The sequence below is a fragment of the Ranitomeya variabilis genome, chromosome 6 (genome assembly GCF_051348905.1).
Source record: "Ranitomeya variabilis isolate aRanVar5 chromosome 6, aRanVar5.hap1, whole genome shotgun sequence".
NCBI lineage: Eukaryota > Metazoa > Chordata > Amphibia > Anura > Dendrobatidae > Ranitomeya > Ranitomeya variabilis.
The window spans coordinates 390,388,409-390,414,397 of NC_135237.1; the positions used below are offsets into that span (position 1 = coordinate 390,388,409).

A 25,989-nucleotide genomic window follows, 5' to 3' on the forward strand; every position below is an offset into this window, starting at 1 on the left:
CTGAACTGTCAATCATTGAGGAGCACTCTGCCCTCCGACAAGCAGGATGTTGGACAGCAGGTGTGCTCCTGGCAAGAGCCCTTCTTCTGCCCCCGATGTACATAGGTGAGGGGCGTCTGAAGAATGTGACCATGGATCTCTGTACAAGCAGTGCTAGATAGGTTACTCGCTATCCTCTCCTCACTTGCCTGACCAGCCGCACGTGGATCCAGGAGGGAAGTTGCCGTGGACACACTTTTTTTTTTTAAGGTAGTTTATTCACAGGACCTTAACAAATGAGGTTGAGATGTCCAAAAAGGTGAAGGGATGAGGATAAGATAGAAGATGGAGGGTGGAGAACAGAGGTTGTTTCTGCCAAGATGGCCCTGACCAGAAAGAAAGGATGTGAGGGAAGTAGATGGGATGAGTGACAGAGAAAGAGAGGCATGATGGGAAGGTCCATCTGCAGTACATGAGAACATATACTAGCAATGGCCAGCAAAGGACAACAAATTCTGTTCAACCATTATAACACAAGACATTATAAGTACCGTATATACTCGAGTATAAGCCGACCCGAGTATAAGCCGACCCCCCTAATTTTGCCACATAAAACTGGGAAAACTTATTGACTCAAGTATAAGCCTAGGGTGGAAAATGCAGCAGCTACCGGTGAATTTCAAAATTAAAAATAGATACTCCGTACCGTTCATTATGGCCCCATAGATGCTCCACATAAAGCTGTGCCACATATAATGCTCTGCACCGTTCATTATGGCCCCATAGATGCTCCACATAAAGCTGTGCCACATATAATGCTCTGCACCGTTCATTATGGCCCCATAGATGCTCCACATAAAGCTGTGCCACATATAATGCTCTGCACCGTTCATTATGGCCCCATAGATGCTCCACATAAAGCTGTGCCATATATACAATGCTCTGCACCGTTGCCCCATAGATAGCTGTGCCATATATATAATGCTCTGCACTGTTGCCCCATAGCTGTGCCATATAGTGCTCTGCACCGTTGCCCCATAGCTGTGCCATATAGTGCTCTGCACCGTTGCCCCATAGCTGTGCCATATAGTGCTCTGCACCGTTGCCCCATAGATAGCTGTGCCATATAGTGCTCTGCACCGTTGCCCCATAGCTGTGCCATATAGTGCTCTGCACCGTTGCCCCATAGCTGTGCCATATAGTGCTCTGCACCGTTGCCCCATAGCTGTGCCATATAGTGCTCTGCACCGTTGCCCCATAGCTGTGCCATATAGTGCTCTGCACCGTTGCCCCATAGATGCTCCACATAAATCTGTGCCATTGCTGCTGCTGCAATAAAAAAAAACACACATACTCACCTCTCTTGCTTGCAGCTCCTCAGCGTCCCGGCATATTCACCTGTCCTCGTTCCACACGCCGGGCGTCGCGCCATCTTCCCGGCGTCTCTCCGCACTGACTGATCAGGCAGAGGGCGCCGCGCACATTATATGCGTCATCGCGCCCTCTGACCTGCACAGTCAGTGCGGAGAGACGCCGGGAAGATGGCGCGACGCCCGGCGTGTGGAACGAGGACAGGTGAATATGACATACTTACCTGTTCCCGGCGTCCCGCTCCTTCCCCCGGACAGCTGGTCTTCGGTGCCGCAGCCTCTTCCTCTATCAGCGGTCACCGGCACCGTCATTAGAGAAATGAATAGGCGGCTCCGCCCCTATGGGAGGTGGAACAGCCTATTCATTTCTCTAATGAGCGGTCCCACGTGACCGCTCAGGGGAAGAGCTGCGGCACCCGGAGACGGGCAGGGGGAGCGCCAGGAACGCTGGAACTAGGTGAGTATATGACAGTGCTCACCCGCCGACCCCACCACCGATCATGACTCGAGTATAAGCCGAGAGGGGCACTTTCAGCCCAAAAATTTGGGCTGAAAATCTCGGCTTATACTCGAGTATATACGGTATGTCTTAGTAGTATCTGTAAGCCCTGAATAGATGGCTGGGCAGCACAGCCTTTAAGACATCTTTCCTTGGAATCCCTGTGTGATAAAATAAAATATTACATGGAAGTATAGATCTGTCTTTATTTTCATATGTTAATTATTTGTTTTGATTTTCTCATTTTACTAGGTTGCTTTAGGTCATAACTGAAATGTTGCCTTCAGATGTGTATTATGCTAATTGATCTTGTGATCTTTTAATTATGTGCAGGATTTGGAGGGTATGATTTCACCATCCCTGTCTTTACTGCGAAAGGTGGTGTATGCTGATCCTGTATTGCGCTTGTCACTGGCACAGGATGCAGAGTTCATCTTAATTTTAGCTAGAGGTAAGATTCACCAGCTACACATATCTTTACAATGGCTTAGATTGTCAATCTCCAATTTATGGTCCTCTAGCTCTTGTGAAACTTGAGCTTGTGGTGCATGCTAGGTGTTTAATTTTCACAATAACTAGAGAACCACATGTTAGAGGTCACTTCTACCTCTTCCACCTGGACTCGCTGTCCATTCTGGAAAAAATGTTCAACAAGACCAAATAGACGGGCCACCACAATGAGATTCCTGATTACACAACCTTCTATAATCTATGGAGAGATGGGGCAGAAGAAGTGAAGAGCAGAGTAAGAAACTTGCAAAGGGAGACACAGAAAGATCATGCTCAGCTTTCTACCAAGTTCCTCACTCTAAAGCTGGATTCAGATCTACACTGCTCAATTCTTCTGTATATTGTCCTCTACACTATGTTCCAAATTATTATGCAACTAACATTTTTATCGGATTTTCCTAAATGGTTGGTGCAAATGACAGTCAGTCTAATAAAAGTAATCACCCGTTTGAGTATACATCGAATTTTATTGAAGAAATCTCCCAATGATAACAGTGTAATTTCCAAAATGAATAAAAACTTCAAATGCACTGTTCCAAATTATTAGGCACAGTAGAATTTCTAAACATTTGATATGTTTTACAGAACTGAAAATGCTCATTTGTGGAATTTGCAGCATTAGGAGGTCACATTTACTGAACAAAAAATCTATTTAACTCCAAAACATCCTAACAGGCCAAGTTACATGTTAACTTAGGAACCCTTCTTTGATATCACCTTCACAATTCTTGCATCCATTGAACCTGTGAGTTTTTGGAGAGTTTCTGCTTGTATTTCTTTGCATGAAGTCAGAATAGCCTCCCAGACCTGCTGTTTTGATGTGAACTGCTTCCCACCCTCATAGATCTTTTGCTTAATGATACTCCAAAGGTTCTCTATAGGGTTGTGGTCAGGGGAAGATGGTGGCCACACCATGAGTTTATCTCCTTTTATGCCCATAGCAGCCAATGACTCTGAGGTATTCTTTGCAGCATGAGATGGTGCATTGTCATGCATGAAGATGATTTTGCTCCTGAAGGCACATTTCTGCTTTTTATACCATGGAGGAAAGTTGTCAGTCAGAAACTCTATACAGTATACTTTGCAGAGGTCATTTTCACACCTTCAGGAACCTTAAAGGGCCCTACCAGCTGTTTCTCCATGATTCCGGCTCAAAACATGACTCCTCCACCTCCTTGCTGACGTTGCAGCCTTGTTGGGACATGGTGGCCATCCACCAACCATCCACTACTCCATCCATTTGGATCATCCAGGGTTGCTCAACGCTTATCAGTAAACAAGACTGTTTGGAAATTAGTCTTCATGTATGTGTGGGCCCAATGCAACCATTTCTGCTTGTGAACACTTTAAGGGTGGCCGAATAGTAGGTTTATGCACCACAGCAAGCCTTTGAATTAGCCTACACCTTGAGGTTCGAGGGACTCCAGAGGCACCAGCAGCTTCAAATACCTGTTTGCTGCTTTGTATAATGGCATTTTAGCAGCTGCTCTCTTAATCCGATGAACTTGCCTGGCAGAAATCTTCCTCATTATGCCTTTATCAGCATAAACACATCTGTGCTCAGATAGAGCCACATATCTCTTAACACTACGATGATCACGCTTAAGTTTTTGGGAAATTTCTAATGTTTTCATCCCTTCACCAAGGCATTGCACTATTTGATGCTTTTCGGCAGCAGAGAGATCCTTTTTCTTTCCCACGTTACTTGAAAACTGTGACCTGCTTAATGATGTGGAACATCATTTTTAAGTAGTTTTCCTTTAATTAGAATCACCGGGAAAACCAATTAACATGTGTTTAAGATTGATTTCAGTGATACATTGAGCCCTGAGACACAATACCATCCACGAGTTTATTTGAAAAACAAAACAATTAAATCTTTATGACACTTAAATCCAATTTGCATAATAATTTGGAACACAGTGTATGCTGGTTGTGTCTGTGTGCCTACTACAGAACAAAACACCAGATTCCACCTCTGAGTGTGCTCTGTATGGGAGCCATCATGCCATGATGTACACAACAGCTAACGTTAAAAAGTTACTTGAAAGTATAAATACCCTTTAAACATTGTGTGGGACATGAACTAGATGTTTTTAATATTCATATACATCTAAGCATATTATTGCCTTTGTGGTTGTCTACATGTACGAAATGTTTTTCTCCACGTTATTCCTAATCACACAGTTAAAGTCCATATACCAGTCATACCGTCGGTTCTTTCAGTTTGCTTTTCCCTTCTGCATTCTGCTGTTTAAAGTTCTACATCATTTCTTGGATTTTTATTTCTGTGAATTATGTTTATTGGGTGTCTGGGAAAAACCCATATTTGTAATTGGGCTCATCCATGATACCAGCTCAACAAACCTGTCGGTATACTTGTCCTGATGATTCCTGCTTCCTTTTGCCATCTCAGACATTATCACATCTTTAAGATGACATGGGGTCTGCAGGAACAGTGGTCCTCTGCGGTGATGTGTTGTCTATAGTGATGTTACCACAGCAGTCTGATTGGTGGAGCAACACATGTGATGTATTAGTCCTGTAAAAAAAGGTACATACCATTATGCCAGCCCAGACACAAAACCTTTCTCAGAGTTCTGCACTCAGTACGTGAGCTAGTACTTTCCCTTTAAGACCTTTCTTTCTGTGGACAAGGTGTGATGTAGTCATCAAGTATGGAGAGGGAAACAAGGGCGATGATGGATTTGTATTGATTCATTCACATTACATACATTTTACCATAATAATTACTATTTATTGTTTTTTGATATGTGAAGCGGTTACTTTGGTTATGTCAGGCTATGTTCACACTTTTTTGCTCTGTTTTTTTTCTGCAGGCAAAACCTGCTCTCTTGGCAGTAAACAAGCTGCTTATAAAAAGCAGGTTTTGCTGTGGTTTTTTTTCTGCGTTTTTATTGACTCTTGTGCATGCTGATGAAGTTTAGCCCCCCAAAAAAACATGATGCAACTTCCTTAGGTTTTTTCACCAAAAACGCAGCAAACCTGACACCTGCATTTATTGATGCACCTTTGCACTTACTCATTGCTTTCTATGGGTGATAAAAACTCTGACTGAAGTGACTTTCTGCAGTTTTCAATAACACAGCAGTTTTCTAGTTCAGTCAGAAAAAAAACTGAGATTTCTGAAATCTTCTAGCTTTTGCTGGTGCTGTAAAATGCAGCTTATAACACAACGTGTGAACCTAGCCTGAGAATGTGTGTGTATTCAGATGTATGCGTATGGTAGTACTTGTAATGCATTGCTTCATGTGTTCATTTTCAGCCTCCCTGTTGTTACAAAGTGACAGTACTTTACTTGGTGAAGCCGCAGCCGTCATGTGTCTCCTTCTGTTTGATGAAGTCTCAAGAATGGATATGTGGTAAGACTTGATGCTCTTGTACTCTACATACATTCTTTGGGCCTCCATGAAAGCTTACACTGTGCCACAACCCCCCGTTCTATGGCTGCAGGCCGGACTCCGGAGTGTGCGATTTGTGTGGTCTCCCTTCTGAAAGCAGTGGCTCGGCATGAGAAAATTGTCCCCATCATATATCTTTAGAATGTCAGTTTTTAGACCTGTATGGCTTTGTATATGGAGCCCTGATTTTGTTATGTTTGTTGGTTTTTTGTTTTTTTGAGAATAGTAGTATATATTGGCCAGATATGCACAGCACAAATCGCCAACACTTGGCACTGTGATCTGTTGCACTCGTCCAGCGTTTTTTTTAATTTCAGTGCTAGAGTGGTGGCATTAGCCTAAGTTCCCTGCCCCAAGTAGCATACTCACCAGCTTCTGTCTTTAGCAGTTCCTGGCGCCACTCCAGTTCCGATCCGCCATCTTGTGACCACAGCTTGTGACTGACTAGAAGCCATAGGTATCGGTCACAAGCTCTGTGTAAGGCTATATGAGAGCCTCGTTCTGGCCTCCTTCTGGCTCTCAGACTTACCTTGAGAAGTGACCTCCAGCTTGCCCAGCAAACACTGGAGGGATCTGACAGGTCACAAACTAGAGAAGACCACCGGCACAGATGACAGAAGAAGACAGGGGCAGGTAAGTATATTACCAAGGGCATGGAACTTACATTAGTGCCACCACTGCAGGGTTAAAATAAAATAGAAGCATTGGAGTGGTGCTTTATACCTCATCCTACATGGCGCTGATATGGAGTCACTATTTGGAAGTGCTGAATGACTGTAACCCTCAGTGTGGGAGGATGACACCAGAAGATACTGCGCAGAGCTCCACTCCATCCAACAGCCGACCCCTGCTTCGATGCATTTGCTATCTTTGAAGGATTCTTATTTATTGTAAGTCACCTAGATATTACACCAATTTTTAACACTTGCCTATATGAATTTTCAGTTTAACCCTGAAATAAAGGGCTCTCTTTATTTCTCAGCTGCACTAATAACAGGTGAATGTGGGAATAAAGTTTCCCCTATTGATATAAGTGCGTGTCTGTTATAAGGAATGATTTGTCGGTTTACATATTTTCACTGGACAACTGGATGACTTAACGCCGATTTCTGGGCTGCCGGAAAAGGCGAGTGCAGCTCTGGGCAGTAGCTGTCAAACATGCACACTTCCACTCCATTGCGCCTGAATTAAGTGTTTCTGCAGGATAGAAATAAGTATATATAAGTATTTACTTTTAGAAAATATTTTTCAGGCATACGAGGAAATGAAGATTATTACGCACTAGCCGTTTATTAAATTTAGATGAAGGATATAACACACAATTGAGTTCAGCCTTGTGTTTTATCCATAGGTCAGAGGATGTGCCCACGTCTCCACCTCCATTCAGCTTGCCTGTAGCTATAATTAGGCGGTAAGTGACCTGTGAACATTTTATATGGTCTTTTAAAAGACTACAACTTGCTATTTTATGTGACTTAAAGGGGTATTCCATCTGCAAGATCCTATCCCAGTGTATTTTAGGAGTACTAATAATATTATTAGCAAATATCTCCAATTAGAAATTTAGTATACGGTAGTTCTTCTGATTCGCTGTTGCTTACCACATATGTAGGGCATTGCAGTAGCTTAGGTATCCAGGGTTGCAACCTCTCATGTAGTGACAGTTAGCTGGATAAGTGTGATTACTAGCAAAGCTCCAGACAGCCAGGGTAGGGGAAGAGGCAGTACAGTAGAGCGAAGAAGAGCTGATAGAAGGGTCTGTAACTGACTAAACTCCTCCCTGCTGCCATTTTCCTACAGGGACCTTATCTGAATGGTCTCATCTGCTCTGCTCTCAGCACTTTTTAATCATGCAGGAGGTTAGACCAGGCTGTATCATTACATTTCTCTTACTGAGAAACCTTTGTTATTATGAGGGCGTGTTCTTCTTCTGCTGTGTTGCTGAATGCCCTATGATTGGGCAACTCATACAGGGAGAAGAAGTACACATCTCCAGTGAAACAACAAAAAAGTTAACTCATTAGATGACAAATTCTTGGATTGCCAACCTCTCAGAAATGGAGAGGCAAAATTAAAATAAAATGATTTTGCTGTTTTTGTTTTTTGGGGTTTTTTTTTCCGTTTTTTCTAAATTCCATTCTGCATCCACTATTACATCACGTGTCGACTCCAACATGAAAAATTTGGTAAATGGCCCTCTTTATAAAATAGTAATAAAAAAAGACCTGAAATCTTGAAAAGAAATTAAAAAAAAAATCACATTGGCCAACAGTACTGTTTTGGGCTGTAACTTCCATTCTTTCAGGTAATTTTCTGTAGTCTTATCAAAACAGGCAAGATTACAATGACAGGTATCACCTCTACACACAGCTGATAACGCAGGATCCACCATTAATAATAAGGGATGTTACAGCTGACCCTGGTCCCCCTCCCAGAACAAAGGCCTCCGCACACAAGCGGGAGGGTCTTAGTCAAACTATTAATGCTAATGTGAGGGGAATTTCCAAGAAGAACGGGAAGTTTGTCTAGAATAGTCCCAATACCATTGTAAAAATTGCAAGATTTTTAAGTTTTGTTTCAATACAGATCATGATATAAGAAAATAAATGCAATATTAAATAATGTTAAAGGGGTTGTCTACTTCTAGGACAACCCATTCTTAAACTAAATGTTATTCCTTGATAATAAAACCTATTCTTACCTACCGTGCCAGCGCCATTCCAGCAGTGTCGGCACTCGCCCTCCGGGGGTCTGTGTGATGTTGTGACACGTGAGACCGGCGCCCAATCAGCGCTGGCATCACTGTCTCTGCCTTCGGACAAACTGAACACGAAGAGGAAACCAGGGATCAGCTGCACCAAGACTTCCTCTTCATGTTCAGTTTGTCCAAAGGCGGAGACATTGACGCCAGCGCTGATTGGGACAACCTGTTTAACATAAATTAAACATATCATAAATGATACAGTTGTGCTCAAAAGTTTACATACCCCTGCAGAATTTTTGCTTTCTTTGCCTTTTTTCAGAGAATATGAATGATAACACCAAAGCTTTTTCTCCACTCATGGTTAGTGGTTGGGTGAAGCCATTTATTGTCAAACTACTGTGTTTTCTCTTTTTAACTCATAATGACAACCCCAAACATCCATATAACCCTGATCAAAAGTTCACATACCCCATTTCTTTATACCGTGTATTGCCTCCTCTAACATCAATGACAGTTTGATGTCTCTTGGGGTAGTTGTGGATGAGGTTCTTTATTTTCTCAGATGGTAAAGCTGCCCACTTTTCTTGGCAAATAGCCTCCAGTTCGTGTAAATTACTGGGCTTTTTAGCATGAACTGCGCATTTGAGATCTCCCCAGAGTGGCTCAATGATATTGAGGTCCGGAGACTGAGATGGCAACTGCAGGACCTTCACTTTGTTTTGTTGTAGCCAATGACAGGTTGACTTGGCCTTGTGTTTTGGATTGTTGTCATGTTGGAACGTCCAAGTACGTCCCATGCGCAGCTTCAAAGCTGATGAGTGCAAATCTGCTTCCAGTATTTGCTGATAACGTGCTGCATTCATCTTTCATTCAACTTTGACCAAGTTTCCTGTGCCTTTGTAGCTCACACATCCTTATAACATCAGCAATCCACCTCTGTGCTTTACAGTAGGAATCGTGTTCCTTTCATCATAGGCCTTGTTATCCTCTCTCCAAATGTAACGTTTATGGTTGGGGCCAAACAGTTCAATTTTGGTCTCATCACTCCAAATTACCTTGGTTCAGAAGTTTTGAGGCTTGTCTCTGTGCTGTTTTGCGTATTGTAGGCGAGATACTTTGTGACATTTGCGCAGTAATGGCTTTCTTCTGGCGACTCGACCATGCAGCTCTTTTTTTCTTCAAGTGCCTCCTTATTGTGCATTTTGAAACAGCCACACAGCTAGTTTTCAGCGCGTCCTGTATTTCAGCTGATGTTATTTGTGGGTTTTTCTTTGCATCCTAAACAATTTTCCTGGTAGTTGTGGAAGACATTTTTTTTTTAGGCTACCTGACTGTGGTTTTGTTTTTACAGAGACCCTGATTTTCCATTTGTTAATCACAATTTGAACGCTGCTGATTGACATTATCAATTCCTTGGATCTCTTTTTGTATCCCTTTCCTGTTTTATATAGTTCAACTACCTATTCCTGTAGATTCGTTGACAATTCTTTTGTTTTCCCCATGACTTAAAATCCAGAAACGTCAGTGGCTGGATGAAAGATGCAAGAGTCTGTCTGGATCTCAAAAACTTACTCCGCTTTTATGCACACACTGATTACAAGCAAACAGGTCACATGTGACGATGTTACCTTTAGTAGCCATTCAAACCCATTTGTGTCAACTTATGTGCATGTTATCAGGCCAAAATCACCAGGGTATGTGAACTTTTGATCAGGGTCATTTGGATGTTTTGGGTTGTCATTATGATTTAAAAAGAGAAAACACTGTAGTTTGACATTAAATGGCTTCACCCAACCACTAACCATGGGTGGAGAAAACGTTTGGTGCTATCATTCATATTATCTGGAAAAAAAGGCCCAGAAAGCAAAAATTCTGCCGAGGTATGTAAACATTTGAGCACAACTGTATATATTGCCTTAAATATTTCTGGGAGCTGAACTTTGAGACTTTGATTTAGTCACCTATGTATCATGTTGGCTTATGCAGATATATGTATCTTTCTCGTATTTTTTACACTTCCATGCAATCTGCAATGTATCCTGGAGCATTCATACGAAGTTAACCCTTTTTTTTTCATGATAACTTAAAAAATATGGCTCAAGATGGTAGCTGTGTATGGAGCGTGCCCCATAAAGGGCAGATAATGGCTGTGAGTCAAAGCCTGAGCTTGCCTTAGCAGGTGCGGGTGGATCGCAGCTCCTCGTGCCACTGTTAACCTGTTAATCTCTGCTGTCAAACTCTGACAGCGGTATTATTAGCGTGCTGGTATGGGAGCACATCATTCTATGTGCCCATCGGCGCTCCCATGTCGTGATGGCGGGGTGCAGATGGGTTGCCATGACAGCCGGGGTCTGAGAAGAACTCTGTGCCTGTCATTACCTAATTCCCCTGAAGCACAGCCTGTGGCCAGGCTTCAAAGGAGACCGTGATTTTTACTATATGCAGCAATACTGTGGTATTTCTGTATAAAGTACAAGTGATCAGATGATCACAGGTTCAAGTCCCCCAAGGGGACAAATAAATACAGTAGAAAGAGAAAAATAAAAAGGTTTTCAAAGTGTATATAAAAAATTTCAAATCACTCCATGTTTCCCTATTAAAAATAAAGATAAAATTAAAATACACACGTGGTATCGCGGTGTCCAAAAAAGTCAGATCTAGTAAAATCTGAAAATAATTAACCAGGTCAGTAAATAGAAAAAAAATTGAAAACACCCAAATTGTGCTTTTATGGTCTCGGCAATACCTCAAAAATTGCTGTAAGAAGAGATCCAAATCATAGTGTATCCCAGCATGGCATCAATAAAAATGTTGTCTTGCCAGGCAAAAATGTCAGTGTACTAGAAAGTTATGGCTCTTGGAAGAGGGGAAGAAAAAAACGAAACTGAAAGATGGCCACGTCGTGAAGTTGTTTCTCCTGTCGCTGCACATGTACAGAAAGGCTGAAGCTGCAGGTTGTTCCTCCCTTCTGGACATATACTTACTGACTATTGTCAGTGCCATCAACCACCAGGTAGCAGAAATGAATCGGCCTGCCCATTTAACCCTTAAAATACTGCAATTCTGGTGAAAGATTTTAAATTGTCGAGGAAAGGCTATTGTCGTGGTCTGACTGTTAGACAGAAGACACTGTGTGGTTCATTTTATATACCGTCAGCCTATGTCTCTTTAAATAAACTTTATTAAACTTGCAACTGTAACAAAGGCACAATTGTATCAAGAACACGAAGATCCAGCTCAGCGAACCCTGAACGAGCTTTATTCACAAAGTGCTTTGTGGAGGAGAATACATTATGTCCGCTATACAAATGACATGACGGGCGACATCAACGCACTTCAGGTGATCTACACCCTTATTCATGTAGAATTGTGTGCCCCCAAGGCTTACCGGCCTGAAAAAAACGCTTTATACAACCTCAGCACATTGGCTAAAAATAAAAGAATACACATTTAATAAATAGAAATACTGTATTTGTGGGTAATGTACTTTTTAAAACTTCTTAAACCAAAAAACTCAATATACTCCGAAAATAGAAAGTATGTTCCCATAGAAGGATTTTTCCTAGAGTTTTAGAGCCGTTTTTGAGGAGTAATTTTGAGCAAATCCAATCCAAAATGCTCATCTGAGACTCAGTGTGAACATGTATAAAAGTTACTCTGCTGTTCCCTCTTTCCGGCTGCCATGGGCTTTCTCCACTATTTCTATATTTCAGGTTTCACCTTCCCATCTCCGTGAGTACCCATCATGCTGTAAGTCCGTACACAATGGCCTCTCCTCTGTGCGCAGAGTGGATAACCATGAAGCCAGTGTCGGATATGCTGAGCATAGCATGGAACCTGTCCTGGAACCAAGGGATGGATAACTTCTTGAAAAATCAAGAAAAAGAACCAGTTGAAAACGAAAAGTAAGGCTCTGCATAAAGAAGTATTTTTACTTATATTAATTTAAAGCAATCTTATTTTTTTACCTTATTCACCCATCTTTTAATTTTTTTGTGTTGATCACATATGATGATTTTTTTTTTTTAGCTGATCATTGCATTGTCACTTAAAGGTTAAGTGTAGATCATGCGATTTTGCTAGATAGATACTGGAGGTTCTGAAATGACCTTAAGTGACCATGGAGATGAAGGTCATTCTGTTGAGCCATCCTTGACTCACCGGTAATTGCTAGACTCACAGCTTCTAACAAAAATCAGCTGAGATTTTCCATGTGTATCAGTGCAAGAAATGCGATCAATTTTCTGTGCAACTGCTGTAACGCCACATTCACAGGGGATGCTTATTTCGCCCTTCCTTGCCTTCATGCCACAGCCTACTGTACATTACTAACAGATGGAAAGTAACCACTTCAACATCACCCTAGTGACTATTATACTTGTCTGGCTTTTTTGATCGTTTTATGCATTTAGGAACGTGCACCATACTCTACTAGTGTGTTTTGTTTTTTTTGTTTTTTATCACTGGAGATTTTAGTTGCAGTAATGTTAAAGGGAATCTGCGAGTAGGATCAACCCTTCTAAGCCGTCTGTATGAGTATGAAGGTCATAGAAAGTAGAATAAGACGATACCTTGATATCTGCAATCCGATGTTTTATTTTGGAGAAATCCATGTTTTTCTTATATATATAAATTAGCTGTCCCAGGCTATGGGCCGGACACTGATTTGCATGAGAATCTGTCTCCAGAGGTTATTATGAATGAAAGAGGGAGTTATCCGTGTGTGACATTTAGAATGGCCTGTCAGTCATTACATGTCTCACACTGAATAATCTTTGGAGGCCGATTCTCCTGCAGATCAGTGTCCGGCCCATAGTCCTGAGCAGTTCTTTTAAATATAAGAAAAATGTGGATTTTTCTGGAATAAGACCTCTGATCTCAGATATCAAGGTATCACTTTATTCAATTTCCAATGACCTACATACTCATATGCACGGCGTAGGAAGGTTGATCCTACTGACAGATCCCCTTTTAAAACATTTTAACAGGTCTACCAGTTATTGCTGGTCCAAGGATATGGATTTTTTTGGTGACTCACCATACACATATCTGTGATTCACGCACATCTTATATCTGTGTTCTTCAAGGATAGAACTAATGGCCATAATTACCTGTTAGCACGCTCCTATGCCGTTTTTTTTTTTTGTAGACCCTGTGAAGATTATTGGAAATATACTTGCATGCCAATTGTTAGTATGCTATCTGGCATGGGATTATAAAACCCACTTCAGTGTGCAGCTGTATGAGAAAACCTACCTCAACAAGGGGGTCAAGCCTCAAAGGCTGCCAGTGATAGATCTCAAATCTTGAATCAGTCAAGAGCAGGACAAATGCTGCTTGCAATATAGTCATGCTGAAGCTGCCAAAGAATTTTATAGAAACCTTATTCCATAAGGAGATGCATAGAACAGCTAGTAGAAACCAGATGGCAAAGATGTGTTTGGTCTTAACGCATAGCAGGGGCCCTGACAGATCTGATAAAGCCAAAACTGCCACCCTTGGACCATCTATTTAGGAATTATCACTACAGTTGAGGACATTTTTCAAAATTTGGTTCTGAATATGATCATCAAACATAAATTTGGCATGATTAGGGTACCAATATGGCAAATTCAGATTCGGCGACCGATTTCGCACAAATTCGCTAAACTCTAGTTATGACCCACCAAGCTGATGATCCGTCTGACGTAATAGTGACGTCAGGCTGGGTGGCGAGTTGCAGGTTCATTACATGTGGCAGCAGTGGAATTCTGATTCTCATTATGCGCAATGAAAAAAATTAATAGAAACGTCTTTTTATTCTTTTCTCTAGTTTCAAGTGAATGGTTCAGTCAAAAAACCCCAGATAAATCGCTTTCCTTATTTACTGTTTAATATGTAGGAGACGCTTGCTTATATTTTGCATATGAGAAAAACAGATGCTAACCTAATGGTAAGAACGGACACCTGGACTCTGCTCCTGCAGAGTGATGAATGAGGCAAAGCACATAATATTTTTAAGCCCAAGATCTGTATCTTTAATTATTGTTGTTTTACACAGGGACCACAGTGAACCCCTGTTTCACTTCACCCCCCTCAGTTGATGAAATTCTGTATGTCTGACTGCCACTGCTAGAAGGAGCTTCCTGCGAGGGATTCTGCGGGGTTTTCGTGATTTTTCCATTGATTTATAATTGATGTTTTTCCCCTTTTAATGCTTCTCTGCTTTGTCCGTTAAAACAGCAAATCTAAAGGAGCAGAAAGCATTTGTTAGCAGAGCCTAATAACAAACTTAGGGGTTTTTTCATTAAAATCTTTTCTGAAGATAAAAAAAATCAAGCAGAGCTGTCAAGATATATTACTGCCCTCTGCTCTGTGACGCCACAATGCGGACTGTACAGATGCAGGTAGAACAGGCACACGGTGCGGATCCAGCTGGCTGATGGCCCAAGGTCACCATTAGACATGATTATTACAGGCAGGTCCTTGTGTCAGCTAGATTTTTTTTTTTTTGCTGTACCTGCGTGTAGAACATTTCCAGCTCTGACTTTTTTCCTCCTCTCCCAAGTTTTTCAGATGCATTAAAGTTATCCCCAGAAGAAGTCCTGACATTGAGGATGACACATTCAACCAGTGGACTGCAGGATTGCCTGAGTTCTATAACCCGGGCTGTGTCTCATGGGGAAGTTCGTTCTGCTGTTGCTAGGATGAATTTTTATCTCCTAAATGACAGACTGGTTCTCAACTGCCTGACTGACTATAACATGTCTTCCTTGAAGCGTTTGCCTTGGCATACGGCATTAAGCAGGTGAGATTCACTGCACAATTTCTAATGTCTGCATAAAATATGCGCACACACGCTCGATGATTAAAGTGGCTCGTGCAAGCGGCTTCTTACCTTCCGCAGTATTTATTCAGGCACTCAGGAATCACAAATATTTCTTTTATGGATGTACATATATAATGGAAGTCTAATGTGTGTGTGTGTATAATGTGTTTATACACATTGCAAGAGTTTTAAACAAGTGTGGAAAAAATGCTGCAAAATGAAAATGCTTTAAAAAAAAAATAGTGATGTTTATTTTTATTAATTTACCAAACTGTAAAGTGAATGAAAAGCGAAATCAAATCAATGTTTGGTGTGACCACCCGTAGCCGTCAAAACAGTATCACAGCACCTATTCTTCAAGGTACTTTGTGCGCAGATTTTGAACAAATTCAGAAGGGAGGTTGTTCCAAACATCTTGGAGAGCTAACCACACATCTTCTGTAGCTGTAGGTTCGAGCAAATGCTTCTGTCATATAAAGATGTTGAAAATAGGGCTCTGTGGAGAGGCCATATCATAAGTAGAGTTGAGCGAATATGTTCGGATTTGGTTGCCAAATATGAATTTGCCATATTCGTGCCGAATTTATGTTTGATGTTCCGATCATGTTCTTTAATTTTTACGCCATTGACTCCAATAACGTTTGGCTGTGTTCAGCGAATATTGCTAAAACAATATTCACCACCAACCGTAATCCGAACCGAATTTTGAAACATTTGCTCAACTCTAATCATAAATTCCAGGACTCCTTGTCCTTCTTTAATGACGCTGGCCTTATGGTTGAGGTCATTGTCTTGTTTCAGAATACATTTCAAGACACCTCCCTGATGGTATTTCATGATGGATAAGTATTTGCCTGTATTCAGCATCGTGGACACCAAAAAATGGGGAACGTTGAAGACTGTAACCTCATAGGTCAGCCAAGAACACCACATTCATCAGATAAGACTTATGGTTGCTTCCCTTCGAAATCGGAAAATGTCTTGCAGTGCCATCAGCTCAGAACTGGCAGCAGCCAATTGGACCCAACTACACCCATCAACTGTGGCCTGCATGGAAGAATTGCAATCAAAAGCTATACCTTTGCCACAAAAACAAAGCCAAGCGGCTCAACTATTCATGGAAACTATAGAAACTGAGGTGCAGAAAAATTACAGCTGATGCTCTGGGCTGATGAAGCAAAATGTGAACTATTTGGGCCGTACCTGAAGGCAGTTTATTTGCCAAAGGACTGGAGAGCCGGACAGTTATGAGTGTCTGTCACAGTAAATCATGGTGGAAGTTCCTTGTAAGTTTGTGGCCCCATTTCAACAAATGGAGTTGGACATTTGGTCAGGATTAGTGGTGTCCTTTATACTGCGAAAAACAGGTAGATGCTTAAGTATCATTCAATACCACCAGTGAGGCGTCTGATTTATTCTACAGCACAACAATGACCCCAACATACAGACAATGTCACTAAGGACTACCGTCAGCGAAAAGAAGAACTAGGACGCCTGGAAGTAATCAAATGACCCCCATAGAGCCCCGATCTCATCATCAAGTCTGGTTTGGCTTGCCTGAAGAGACAAGGATTTGTGCAAGTCTACATCCACAGAAGATCTGTGGTTAGTTCTCCGAGATGTTTGGAACCACCACCCTGCCAAGTTCCTTCATAAACTGTGTGCAAGTGTACCTGGAAACATTGATGCTCTTGATACAAGAGTGATCACACCAAATATTGATTTAGGTTTCCCTTTTTTCCATTCTCTTAAGTTTATTTTTATCAATTATCAAAATGCTATTAAAGGGATTTTGTCAGCAGCATTTTGTTGTGTAATGTGAACCATGAGCAGGGGCAGAAATCCTGATTCCAGGGATGTGTAATTTGCTATGCAGTTTGCTGTAGGTTAAATTATCAGTGTTGTATCTGCAGGAGTTTCACTGTTAGACTAGCTGTCACGTGCCCCCTCAGTGTGCACAGAAGGCTGCCAATCAGTGGTGCGGCGCAGTTGTACACAGATCAGCTTTTTCAGCACTGCTAGGTCTGCAGTGAAGAAACAATGATTGCTGCTCCCAGTAAACTAAGTGATCTATTTCCCCTACATGATGCTGCACTCTGGTTACATAGCAAATAATTGCTCTCTTTAAAAGTCCGTTTACACAGACTGACTGGTGGCATGATCCGACCACCCATCGGTAAATTTGTACCACCCCATGAATGCGTGTTTTGCTCGATCATCAGGTGATCGGCAGCCTGTTTACACTGAATCATCTTTTTAATCATCTGCCTGTATCTTTTTCCCAGTACTGTATGTGTATAAAATACTGGACATATATCTGCAGAACGAGAAACTATAGACACAGCCAGCAATTTTTAATCCATAGCGATAGATTCCCTGGTACTGAAAATAATGTGCAGCTTAAAGGGAACCTGTCACCTGAATTTGGCGGGACCAGTTTTGGGGCAATATTGCCTTGCGCTGGCGTGTACTCTGGAGGACAGAGAATGAACTTCAATCCAATATTGCGGCTAGCATGCAGCCAGCGGGTAAGGAAAGGGTGAATCAAACACCCGAAAACCCCGCCCATATGACCCAAAACTGGTCCCGCCAAATTCAGGTGACAGGTTCCCTTTAACGAGACCAGAAGGGAAACCGTGAGCAGAGATGAGCAATTCCGAAATCCCCATAAGTCTATATTGTATTTGTGTTTCTTATGTAGCGCCAGTGCAGCGCCCCAGAGTCCTGGTCGTTGCAGTACTGATGCTCCGCCGCTAAGGGGGGCTATGGTACGTCTGATGGCACTGAAGGAGTTCACCTGACCAGGTATCGCAGACACCAATACACTTCACAGTCTGGCCTCCAGGGGGAGCTAAGGGTGCTATGTATTAGGCCACTCCTCACAATCTGGTAAAACTGGGGGTTAGATAGGAAGTTAGGAAGAAGCTGACTGGGTTGGAACCAGGCAACATCCTGTGGCAGAGGGTGTTGCAGGGGAAGATTCAGGGGGGTCCCTGTCAGGGGTGGGATCCTGACAGAGGCCTAGCGAACAGAAAGAACGTTACGGGACCGCGCCTGCACTTCATCGCGGCGGTACCCCAAGAAAGGACAAGAAGCGAGGTTTATTGTGCTGAGTGAGAAACGAGATCAAAGCAACAAGGAGAAATACCAGTAGGAGTTGTGCTGTAAGACAAGGCAACATCCTACTGAGGCGCGTGGCCGGAAACGCCGAGGAAGTATTGAGCTCCAGGCCTTACTTCAAACCTACGGCAGGACAGTCAGTTATAGGCGGGCTGTCTCACTCAAATCACCTAAGAAGACATAGGGGGCAACATTTGGAGAGGGGCGACACTAGGGTCCCGGAAGAGCTCCGAGCCTACCCGTCATACGGGTGCGTCCTAGCCATAGCATCTGGGGGGACGAAGAAGAACATCATAATCGAGTTGTGAGGGAACTTCAGAAACAGACACAACAGTTGTGGGGACTCTCCCGTAAGCACAGCAGGGAAAGACCACAACACACAGGCGCTAGAAGGTAGGCACCGATTTCCACCTGCAAAGGAAACTCTCGAGGTGCCATCGGACCGGCCGGACTCAGGTAGCCCGGTTAACCGTATTCCGGACTGAGGATCCTGAAGCCTTCAGTAAAGAGGTAAAGAGACTGCAACCTGGTGTCCTCGTTATTCACCACGACCTGCACCACACCACAACATCATCACATTCTCAACTTTCACTGGACGCCCCTCAGCAGGGTCACGGACCGGGCCTAGCCACCGTGACAACCCCAGAACCGAGACACAGAGGCCCAGTACCGGGTGCCCCTTGGCCCTGCGGCAGTGGGAGCGATCCAACTTGGCGTCACGAACAGGATCTACTTAAGCCTGAAGAATCAGGTCATGTGTGCCTTGGAACTGTGATTTGTTGTGCTTGGACTGTGACTTATTGCAAAGACTGTGCATTGCCACTTGCTGCCAAAAACCGCCGCCATTACAGCGCTGAGGAGAGCGCAGGAGGAGAAGAAGGGCGTGGAAGTGGGCGTAGACAAGCTGAAGAGCGCGAAAGACAATGGCCGCCCAATCTAAATATTTCTGTACCTTGAGGACGTGTCCGTCAGCCGCCGAGATCCGCCTCCTGATTCTTAATGGTGGGCGGAGACAGAGAAAACGCAACCGCCCACGAAGGAGAGATAAGGAAAAGGACCAGGAAGCGGCCCACGTGGAGGATGAGATGGCTGACCGCTCAGGCTCAGAATGTGGGGTTGAAGAGGAGAACTCCCCCAACTACCCGGAGGAGCATAGTGGCCCCGTCTCCACAGCCGATGCGGATCTCCTGCAACTTGAGATGGAGGACTTAATGGAACGGCTTCTCCGGCTGCGGATGGGAGCCAAGGCCGCACCCCAGGAGGTGCCGGCGGAAGGATCCCCGACCTCGGTTCTCGCACCGCTGATCGACTTGCTGCCGACATCTCCACCGATGGCGCCGCCAGTGGGATCCGCTGCGAGGGAGGACGCTGCACCGGCCGGTAAGCCCGCCGACCCTGCCCCGTTAGCAGCGGACCTGCTGATAGGCCCCGTCGCAGCGCCACCTCCCCCTGGGACCTATCGGCTCTAGTGCCTCCTTCCCTGGGACCAGACCACAGGCATGGAGCACCTCCTGAAGCTCCCGATCTCACCAGTCACCCTGCCGGGCACGGTCTATGCGGAGCGCACGGTATGCCGCTGGGTGAACCCCGGGGCCAACTTTATGGGGTTCCCCGGGGTGGCGACCCAGGAGGGTGAAATGGTACAGGCCCTTAGCTGGGAGGAATACCAGGCCCAGCTAGAACAGCAGTGGGAAAAGAAGGAGAAGGCGTACCGGGCCGGGATGGAGGCCCACCATCAAAAAGACTTGGCGGTCAAGGACCGGGCCCGCAAGGACCCCACCGCTCACCAGGCCCCGCGCAGGCAGGGCACCGTCATCGCCTTCAAGCTCCGTGGAGGCTGGGGCTTCATTAAAGAGCCGGGCCTGTACGCGGAAGTGTTTGCCAACCGGAGGGATGTCGAGTCTCACCTGAGGGAGGGTCATCCAGACCGAGACCTCTACCCGGGGGACGAAGTCACCTACACCCGGTACTTTGGGGAAAAGGGGTGGTTCACTTTGAACGTCCATAAGAAAAAGCCCACGACACCCCAACCAAGGTGCCCGCAAAACAGCCCCCGGTGGTGAAGACACCCTCCTGTGACCGCTCCACTGTCATCACAAAGACCACGGTGGTTACTCCAACTTGCACCGTGGTAAAGACCACAACCTGCATTGTTATTACCACTGCCGCTGTAGTGGCCGGGAGCTTGTCCGCAGTGGTAACTGGTGCCCCAGCTGGCGTTGAAACCAAAACGGTGGCCACCCAGACCCCTGACTGGGAGAAGGAGGCCGCCTCCTGCTCAGCCAGAAACTGAGTAAGCAAGAATGCTTCATCACTTGTATATAGTTAACTGTCTGTCTTTCTATGTGTCTTCTTGCTGCTACAACCCGACTTGGGTTAACTCTTAAAGGGATCACTTAGTTTACCCGGGATCCCTATTTTTGCCTTTTTGCTTTTGTTTCTCGTTCATCATTGTTGAAAAGAACTGCTGGATCATGAACACTGCATGATTACAAACTTATTGTAAATAGTTCGCACCTTCTTAAAGGTGCCCTCTACTGGTTTTACAAAGAAAAAGACTCTTTGCGAAGAAACAGTTCTTGGAAACAGCACCGGAGTCCTTGCTGTATACGAACTTGCAGCTTGAGAAGTTGCACTACCTCCGAGAGACTTGGTCCCCTCTTAAAGGGGACGTTCACCAATAGCACTTAAAGTCGAATAATGCTTACATGTCAAAGTTATATGTAGAAAGCTAGCTAAATTGTAAGAAATGCTTAATAATGTGTTAGAGAATGAGGACAGGAAGTGAACCCGTATGGGGTTAGTCGGAGAGTCCTCCTAGGAGCCATACAGAGATGGCTCAGTGATCTTGAACTGAGAGAAGGATGATAAGTTCTATACTGTGTATAGTAGCAGAAAGGCAGTAGGCCCGGGCGAGAAGGGGCGGTCCTGCAACAGAACGAGAGGCAGTAGGCCTGGGGCAGATAGACAGGCGGTGCTGCAGATGTAAAGGTGGAAAATGAAGAAAAGTTGATTAGCCTTATAGTGTTTTATAAGAAGGTCTTTAGTGGATTCAGTGTGTACGTCCTTAAAGGCAACGTTAAATTATTGTTCAGAAATTGCACTAAGTAGAATACCCGGTTGGGTAAGAGAAGTTATTTATAGTATGTTATTTAAAATATTTAACCATGTTTGTAACGTTCAAGTGTCCTCACCTCCCATAAAGGGAAGCATTGTTAAAGTTTACTTGTTGTTGCATTTCAAAATTGTATGTCTTTTTGCTGACATGTATTGTTGTTTTCTTCCCAGTCCAGGAGTACTGGATTTAACCGGGGGGGAGTGCAGCGCCCCAGAGTCCTGGTCGTTGCAGTACTGATGCTCCGCCGCTAAGGGGGGCTATGGTACGTCTGATGGCACTGAAGGAGTTCACCTGACCAGGTATCACAGACACCAATACACTTCACAGTCTGGCCTCCAGGGGGAGTTAAGGGTGCTATGTATTAGGCCACTCCTCACAATCTGGTAAAACTGGGGGTTAGATAGGAAGTTAGGAAGAAGCTGACTGGGTTGGAACCAGGCAACATCCTGTGGCAGAGGGTGTTGCAGGGGAAGATTCAGGGGGGTCCCTGTCAGGGGTGGGATCCTGACAGAGGCCTAGTGAACAGAAAGAACGTTACGGGACCGCGCCTGCACTTCATCGCGGCGGTACCCCAAGAAAGGACAAGAAGCGAGGTTTATTGTGCTGAGTGAGAAACGAGATCAAAGCAACAAGGAGAAATACCAGTAGGAGTCGTGCTGTAAGACAAGGCAACATCCTACTGAGGCGCGTGGCCGGAAACGCCGAGGAAGTATTGAGCTCCAGGCCTTACTTCAAACCTACGGCAGGACAGTCAGTTATAGGCGGGCTGTCTCACTCAAATCACCTAAGAAGACATAGGGGGCAACATTTGGAGAGGGGCGACACTAGGGTCCCGGAAGAGCTCCGAGCCTACCCGTCATACGGGTGCGTCCTAGCCATAGCATCTGGGGGGACGAAGAAGAACATCATAATCGAGTTGTGAGGGAACTTCAGAAACAGACACAACAGTTGTGGGGACTCTCCCGTAAGCACAGCAGGGAAGGACCACAACACACAAGCGCTAGAAGGTAGGCACCGATTTCCACCTGCAAAGGGAACTCTGGAGGTGCCATCGGACCGGCCGGACTCAGGTAGCCCGGTTAACCGTATTCCGGACTGAGGATCCTGAAGCCTTCAGTAAAGAGATAAAGAGACTGCAACCTGGTGTACTCGTTATTCACCGCGACCTGCACCACACCACAACATCATCACATTCTCAACTTTCACTGGACGCCCCTCAGCAGGGTCACGGACCGGGCCTAGCCACCGTGACAACCCCAGAACCGAGACACAGAGGCCCGGTACCGGGTGCCCCTCGGCCCTGCGGCAGTGGGGGCGATCCACCAACATATACCGCAGCCCTTTACAGACATTAACATCACAATGTATAAAAGGTATCAGGATGAACCCCAACAAACGCAGGTAGTCTATCCTATAAAGTGCTGTGATAACGTAACGGCCCGTTTTAAGAAGTAAACTGTGGCATATCCCAGTTATCGTTACAGAAAGCGCTGACATTTCCTCTATTGCAGTACTTACCGCAGGAAAAATGTAGATCTTTACGGCACAGATTCATATAGGTGGGCAGCTGTGTAAGGCACCCTCATGGCGACTCTGCCACTTTATATACAGCGGATACAGATAGTAGGGGAACGGACATATAACAGCCATTTGCAAGTATAGGGCACTGTTTATTGGTGAAACCCCTTTAAGGGTTTCTTTTTTTACAAGTGAATTTTCTATACTTTTCAGTGACCAACTGATTTTCCAAAATATTCAATGATGCCAGATTAATGGTAATTTCTCTCCATCTTTCTTCCTGTCTGATCGTGCTGTGCTGGGTGCCATGAGTACAGGCTGCAGTATTCCCTAGATCTAGAGAGAGGTTGTGTGCCGGTATTATAGAATATCTATGTGCTCCACTGTTTGATGGGATCGGTGATGTTAGCTCTTCTAATAGGACGTTCATTGCCTGAGACCCTAAATGCTTGTAGTCAGTTCTCCTTAGAGCTTGCACAGACACGCTGTATGGATGGCTCTGCACATCTTTTTAGATCTATCACTGACTCCTTGCTTTCTAAATAGAGAATATGCGTCGGGAATATTTAATATCTCTGAGCTCCCCAGTCCACAAAATATCAGGAATGCTGTCACAAAGCTTGTGCATAATGAGCACACATCGATTATGTGAAAGTCGCTTATGGCTCTGTTGCTTTGTGTTCGGTCCCTGCTGCGTTTGTGCCCAGTCGGTCCCCGCAGCGTTTGTGCCCGGTCGGTCCTCTCGGCGTTTGTGCCCGCTCGGTCCTCTCGGCGTTTGTGCCCGGTCGGTTCCCGCAGCGTTTGTGCCCGGTCTGTCCCCTCAGCGTTTGTGCCCGGTCGGTCCCCGCGGCGTTTGTGCCCGGTCGGTTCCCGCAGCGTTTGTGCCCGGTCGGTCCCCGCAGCATTTGCTTATTGTGGCTGCACATTTCCTGTTTACATCAGGAGACGCGCAGACAGCCATTACTTTTTAGACCGCATGTATAGTGGGACTAATCTCTATACCCGTGTGAATGAGGATGCCTCATGATTATAGAAATTCTGGCTTACATACACAAGCCTAAAAATTACTTTTTTGCATCAAGTACATAAGTACAGACTTTAGTTTGCCGTCAAAGCTTCCTTTGCCCCAAGCAGAAGAAAGGTTAATGTTTGTTCTTTTCCCTCTGTAGGTTTCTGCTGGTTCAGCCAGCGTGTGCGGAAGATGAGAAGCTCCTGGCAGATGTGATAAGTTTCCTAAACAAGATCCTGAGAGAACAGAGGAGAAGCTCCGACTCGCAGGATCTCCAATGGATACTAGAGATGCTACTTAAACAAGTAAGAACAGTGCCTTAGAGGATTGCCATTGCCACTTCTGACAGATGATGCAGCATTAACATCCATGCCCAATAAAGATAATTTAGCTGTAAAGAGTACACATTTATTTTGCTCACCTGCCAGAGTAATCCTGATGGGAGCCGTGAATCTGTCTCATACAAGGCTCCGGGTCTCCATAAAAAAGCAGATACTGCGGCAGGAGTGACATTGTATGATAATCAGAAAACATTATTATTTGGTTGCTGGCTCATTGAGCCGTTCATCCTGAGCATACTTACCGGCGTGGTTCTGCCTCGTGTTTATGGACTAATGCCAGCCGGGGAAATTGGACCTTTGGCATGGCGGCTTACATTGTCACTGCTTCATCTAAATAGTGCGGTCTCTTTGTCTAAAGGCTAAAGTCAGGTTGGTGATGCGTTTTATGGCCACTTAAGGATGCAGTGACTATGTATTTCTCCTGTACAGTGACTTGAATGGCATTTCATTGAATATTGCGTATTCGGAGTATACCGCATGAGATATCTGCAGGAACATTACTACTGCTGGGATGTCTTACCAGGGGATTTAAGTTAATTTTAATCAATGGCTCTTGGAATAATAACTTCTACAATTGGATCTGTTGTAAAAAAAAAAAAATGTTCCTGTTCTGAGATAATCTTATAAATGTGCCCCTGCTCTGTCCTGTGTAATGGCTGTGTCTGACTGTACAGGAACATGGTCTGGTCATACCACATCTCCTGGGCAGGGGAGGAAGCAAAAGAGAATATACGGACAGGACACTCTGAGACATTTGTTTCAAAACGGGCAGGGAAATATTTTTTTGTCACAAAAAGAATCCGCTGCGATCCCATAGTGTTTCAGAAACACTCCAGTATGGCTCCCCTAAATAGTTGCGTCAGTTAACCATTTCTGGACTGGAGCCTTTCATTTATCTAAAATATTAGTGTGGATTGGATTGGAGAGGAGCTGTAAATATCGCACATTATAATAGTCATGTACTCATCGGAGGCTTCATGAAATCTCGTCACAGCTCTGCGTCCACCATTGTTGCAGATTTTTCTGCAGATTTTCACATTTTAGCGGTGGCAGTCCACTGCGTTACTGCACAAGAATGAACTTGCTGAGGACTTGCAAGTCTGCAGAATGCTGTGATGTGTGCATACATTTTCTAGTACCTCATCCCCTTGTACGCTCTGTTCCTCGGAAGCCTTCGAGCATCTGGAGCCTCTGTGGAGTGCACTATGTGGAGACTAATAGTATGCGCTGTTGTGTTTACATGGGAAGAATGCTGTGTCTGGCCATTATAGGACTTCCTACTGAAAGTCTGCATACTGTAGACTCTAGTCACTAGAAGCCACCGCAGTTTGTTTTTGTGCAGTTTTTCCCCCACCAGTTTTTCCTCCTCTCCCTCTCCATAGACCTCTATAGGCAGCAGACTATTTGATCCTTCAATAAAGACAGATTTGTGCAGTTTCATCCTCATTGCACGAATCCGTTCATTCCTCAACCAAGAATCTGCAAAACCCCTAGTCCATGCCCTCATCATCTCTCGTCTTGACTACTGCAACCTCCTGCTCTGTGGCCTCCCCTCAAACACTCTCGCACCCCTCCAATCTATTCTAAACTC

General features: G+C 44.5%; 1 protein-coding gene across 2 annotated transcripts in view; it reads left to right on the plus strand.

Moving 5' to 3' along the window:
• Positions 1–25,989, plus strand: part of RTTN (rotatin) — a 273,895-nt gene that overhangs the window by 117,720 nt on the left and 130,186 nt on the right. For both annotated transcript variants that reach the window (XM_077270109.1, XM_077270108.1), the window contains exons 23-28: positions 2,182–2,299; positions 5,645–5,741; positions 7,132–7,191; positions 12,198–12,389; positions 15,032–15,271; positions 24,218–24,362. In XM_077270109.1, the coding sequence (XP_077126224.1) occupies positions 2,182–2,299; positions 5,645–5,741; positions 7,132–7,191; positions 12,198–12,389; positions 15,032–15,271; positions 24,218–24,362 (852 nt within the window). The remainder of the gene's footprint in view (positions 1–2,181; positions 2,300–5,644; positions 5,742–7,131; positions 7,192–12,197; positions 12,390–15,031; positions 15,272–24,217; positions 24,363–25,989) is intronic.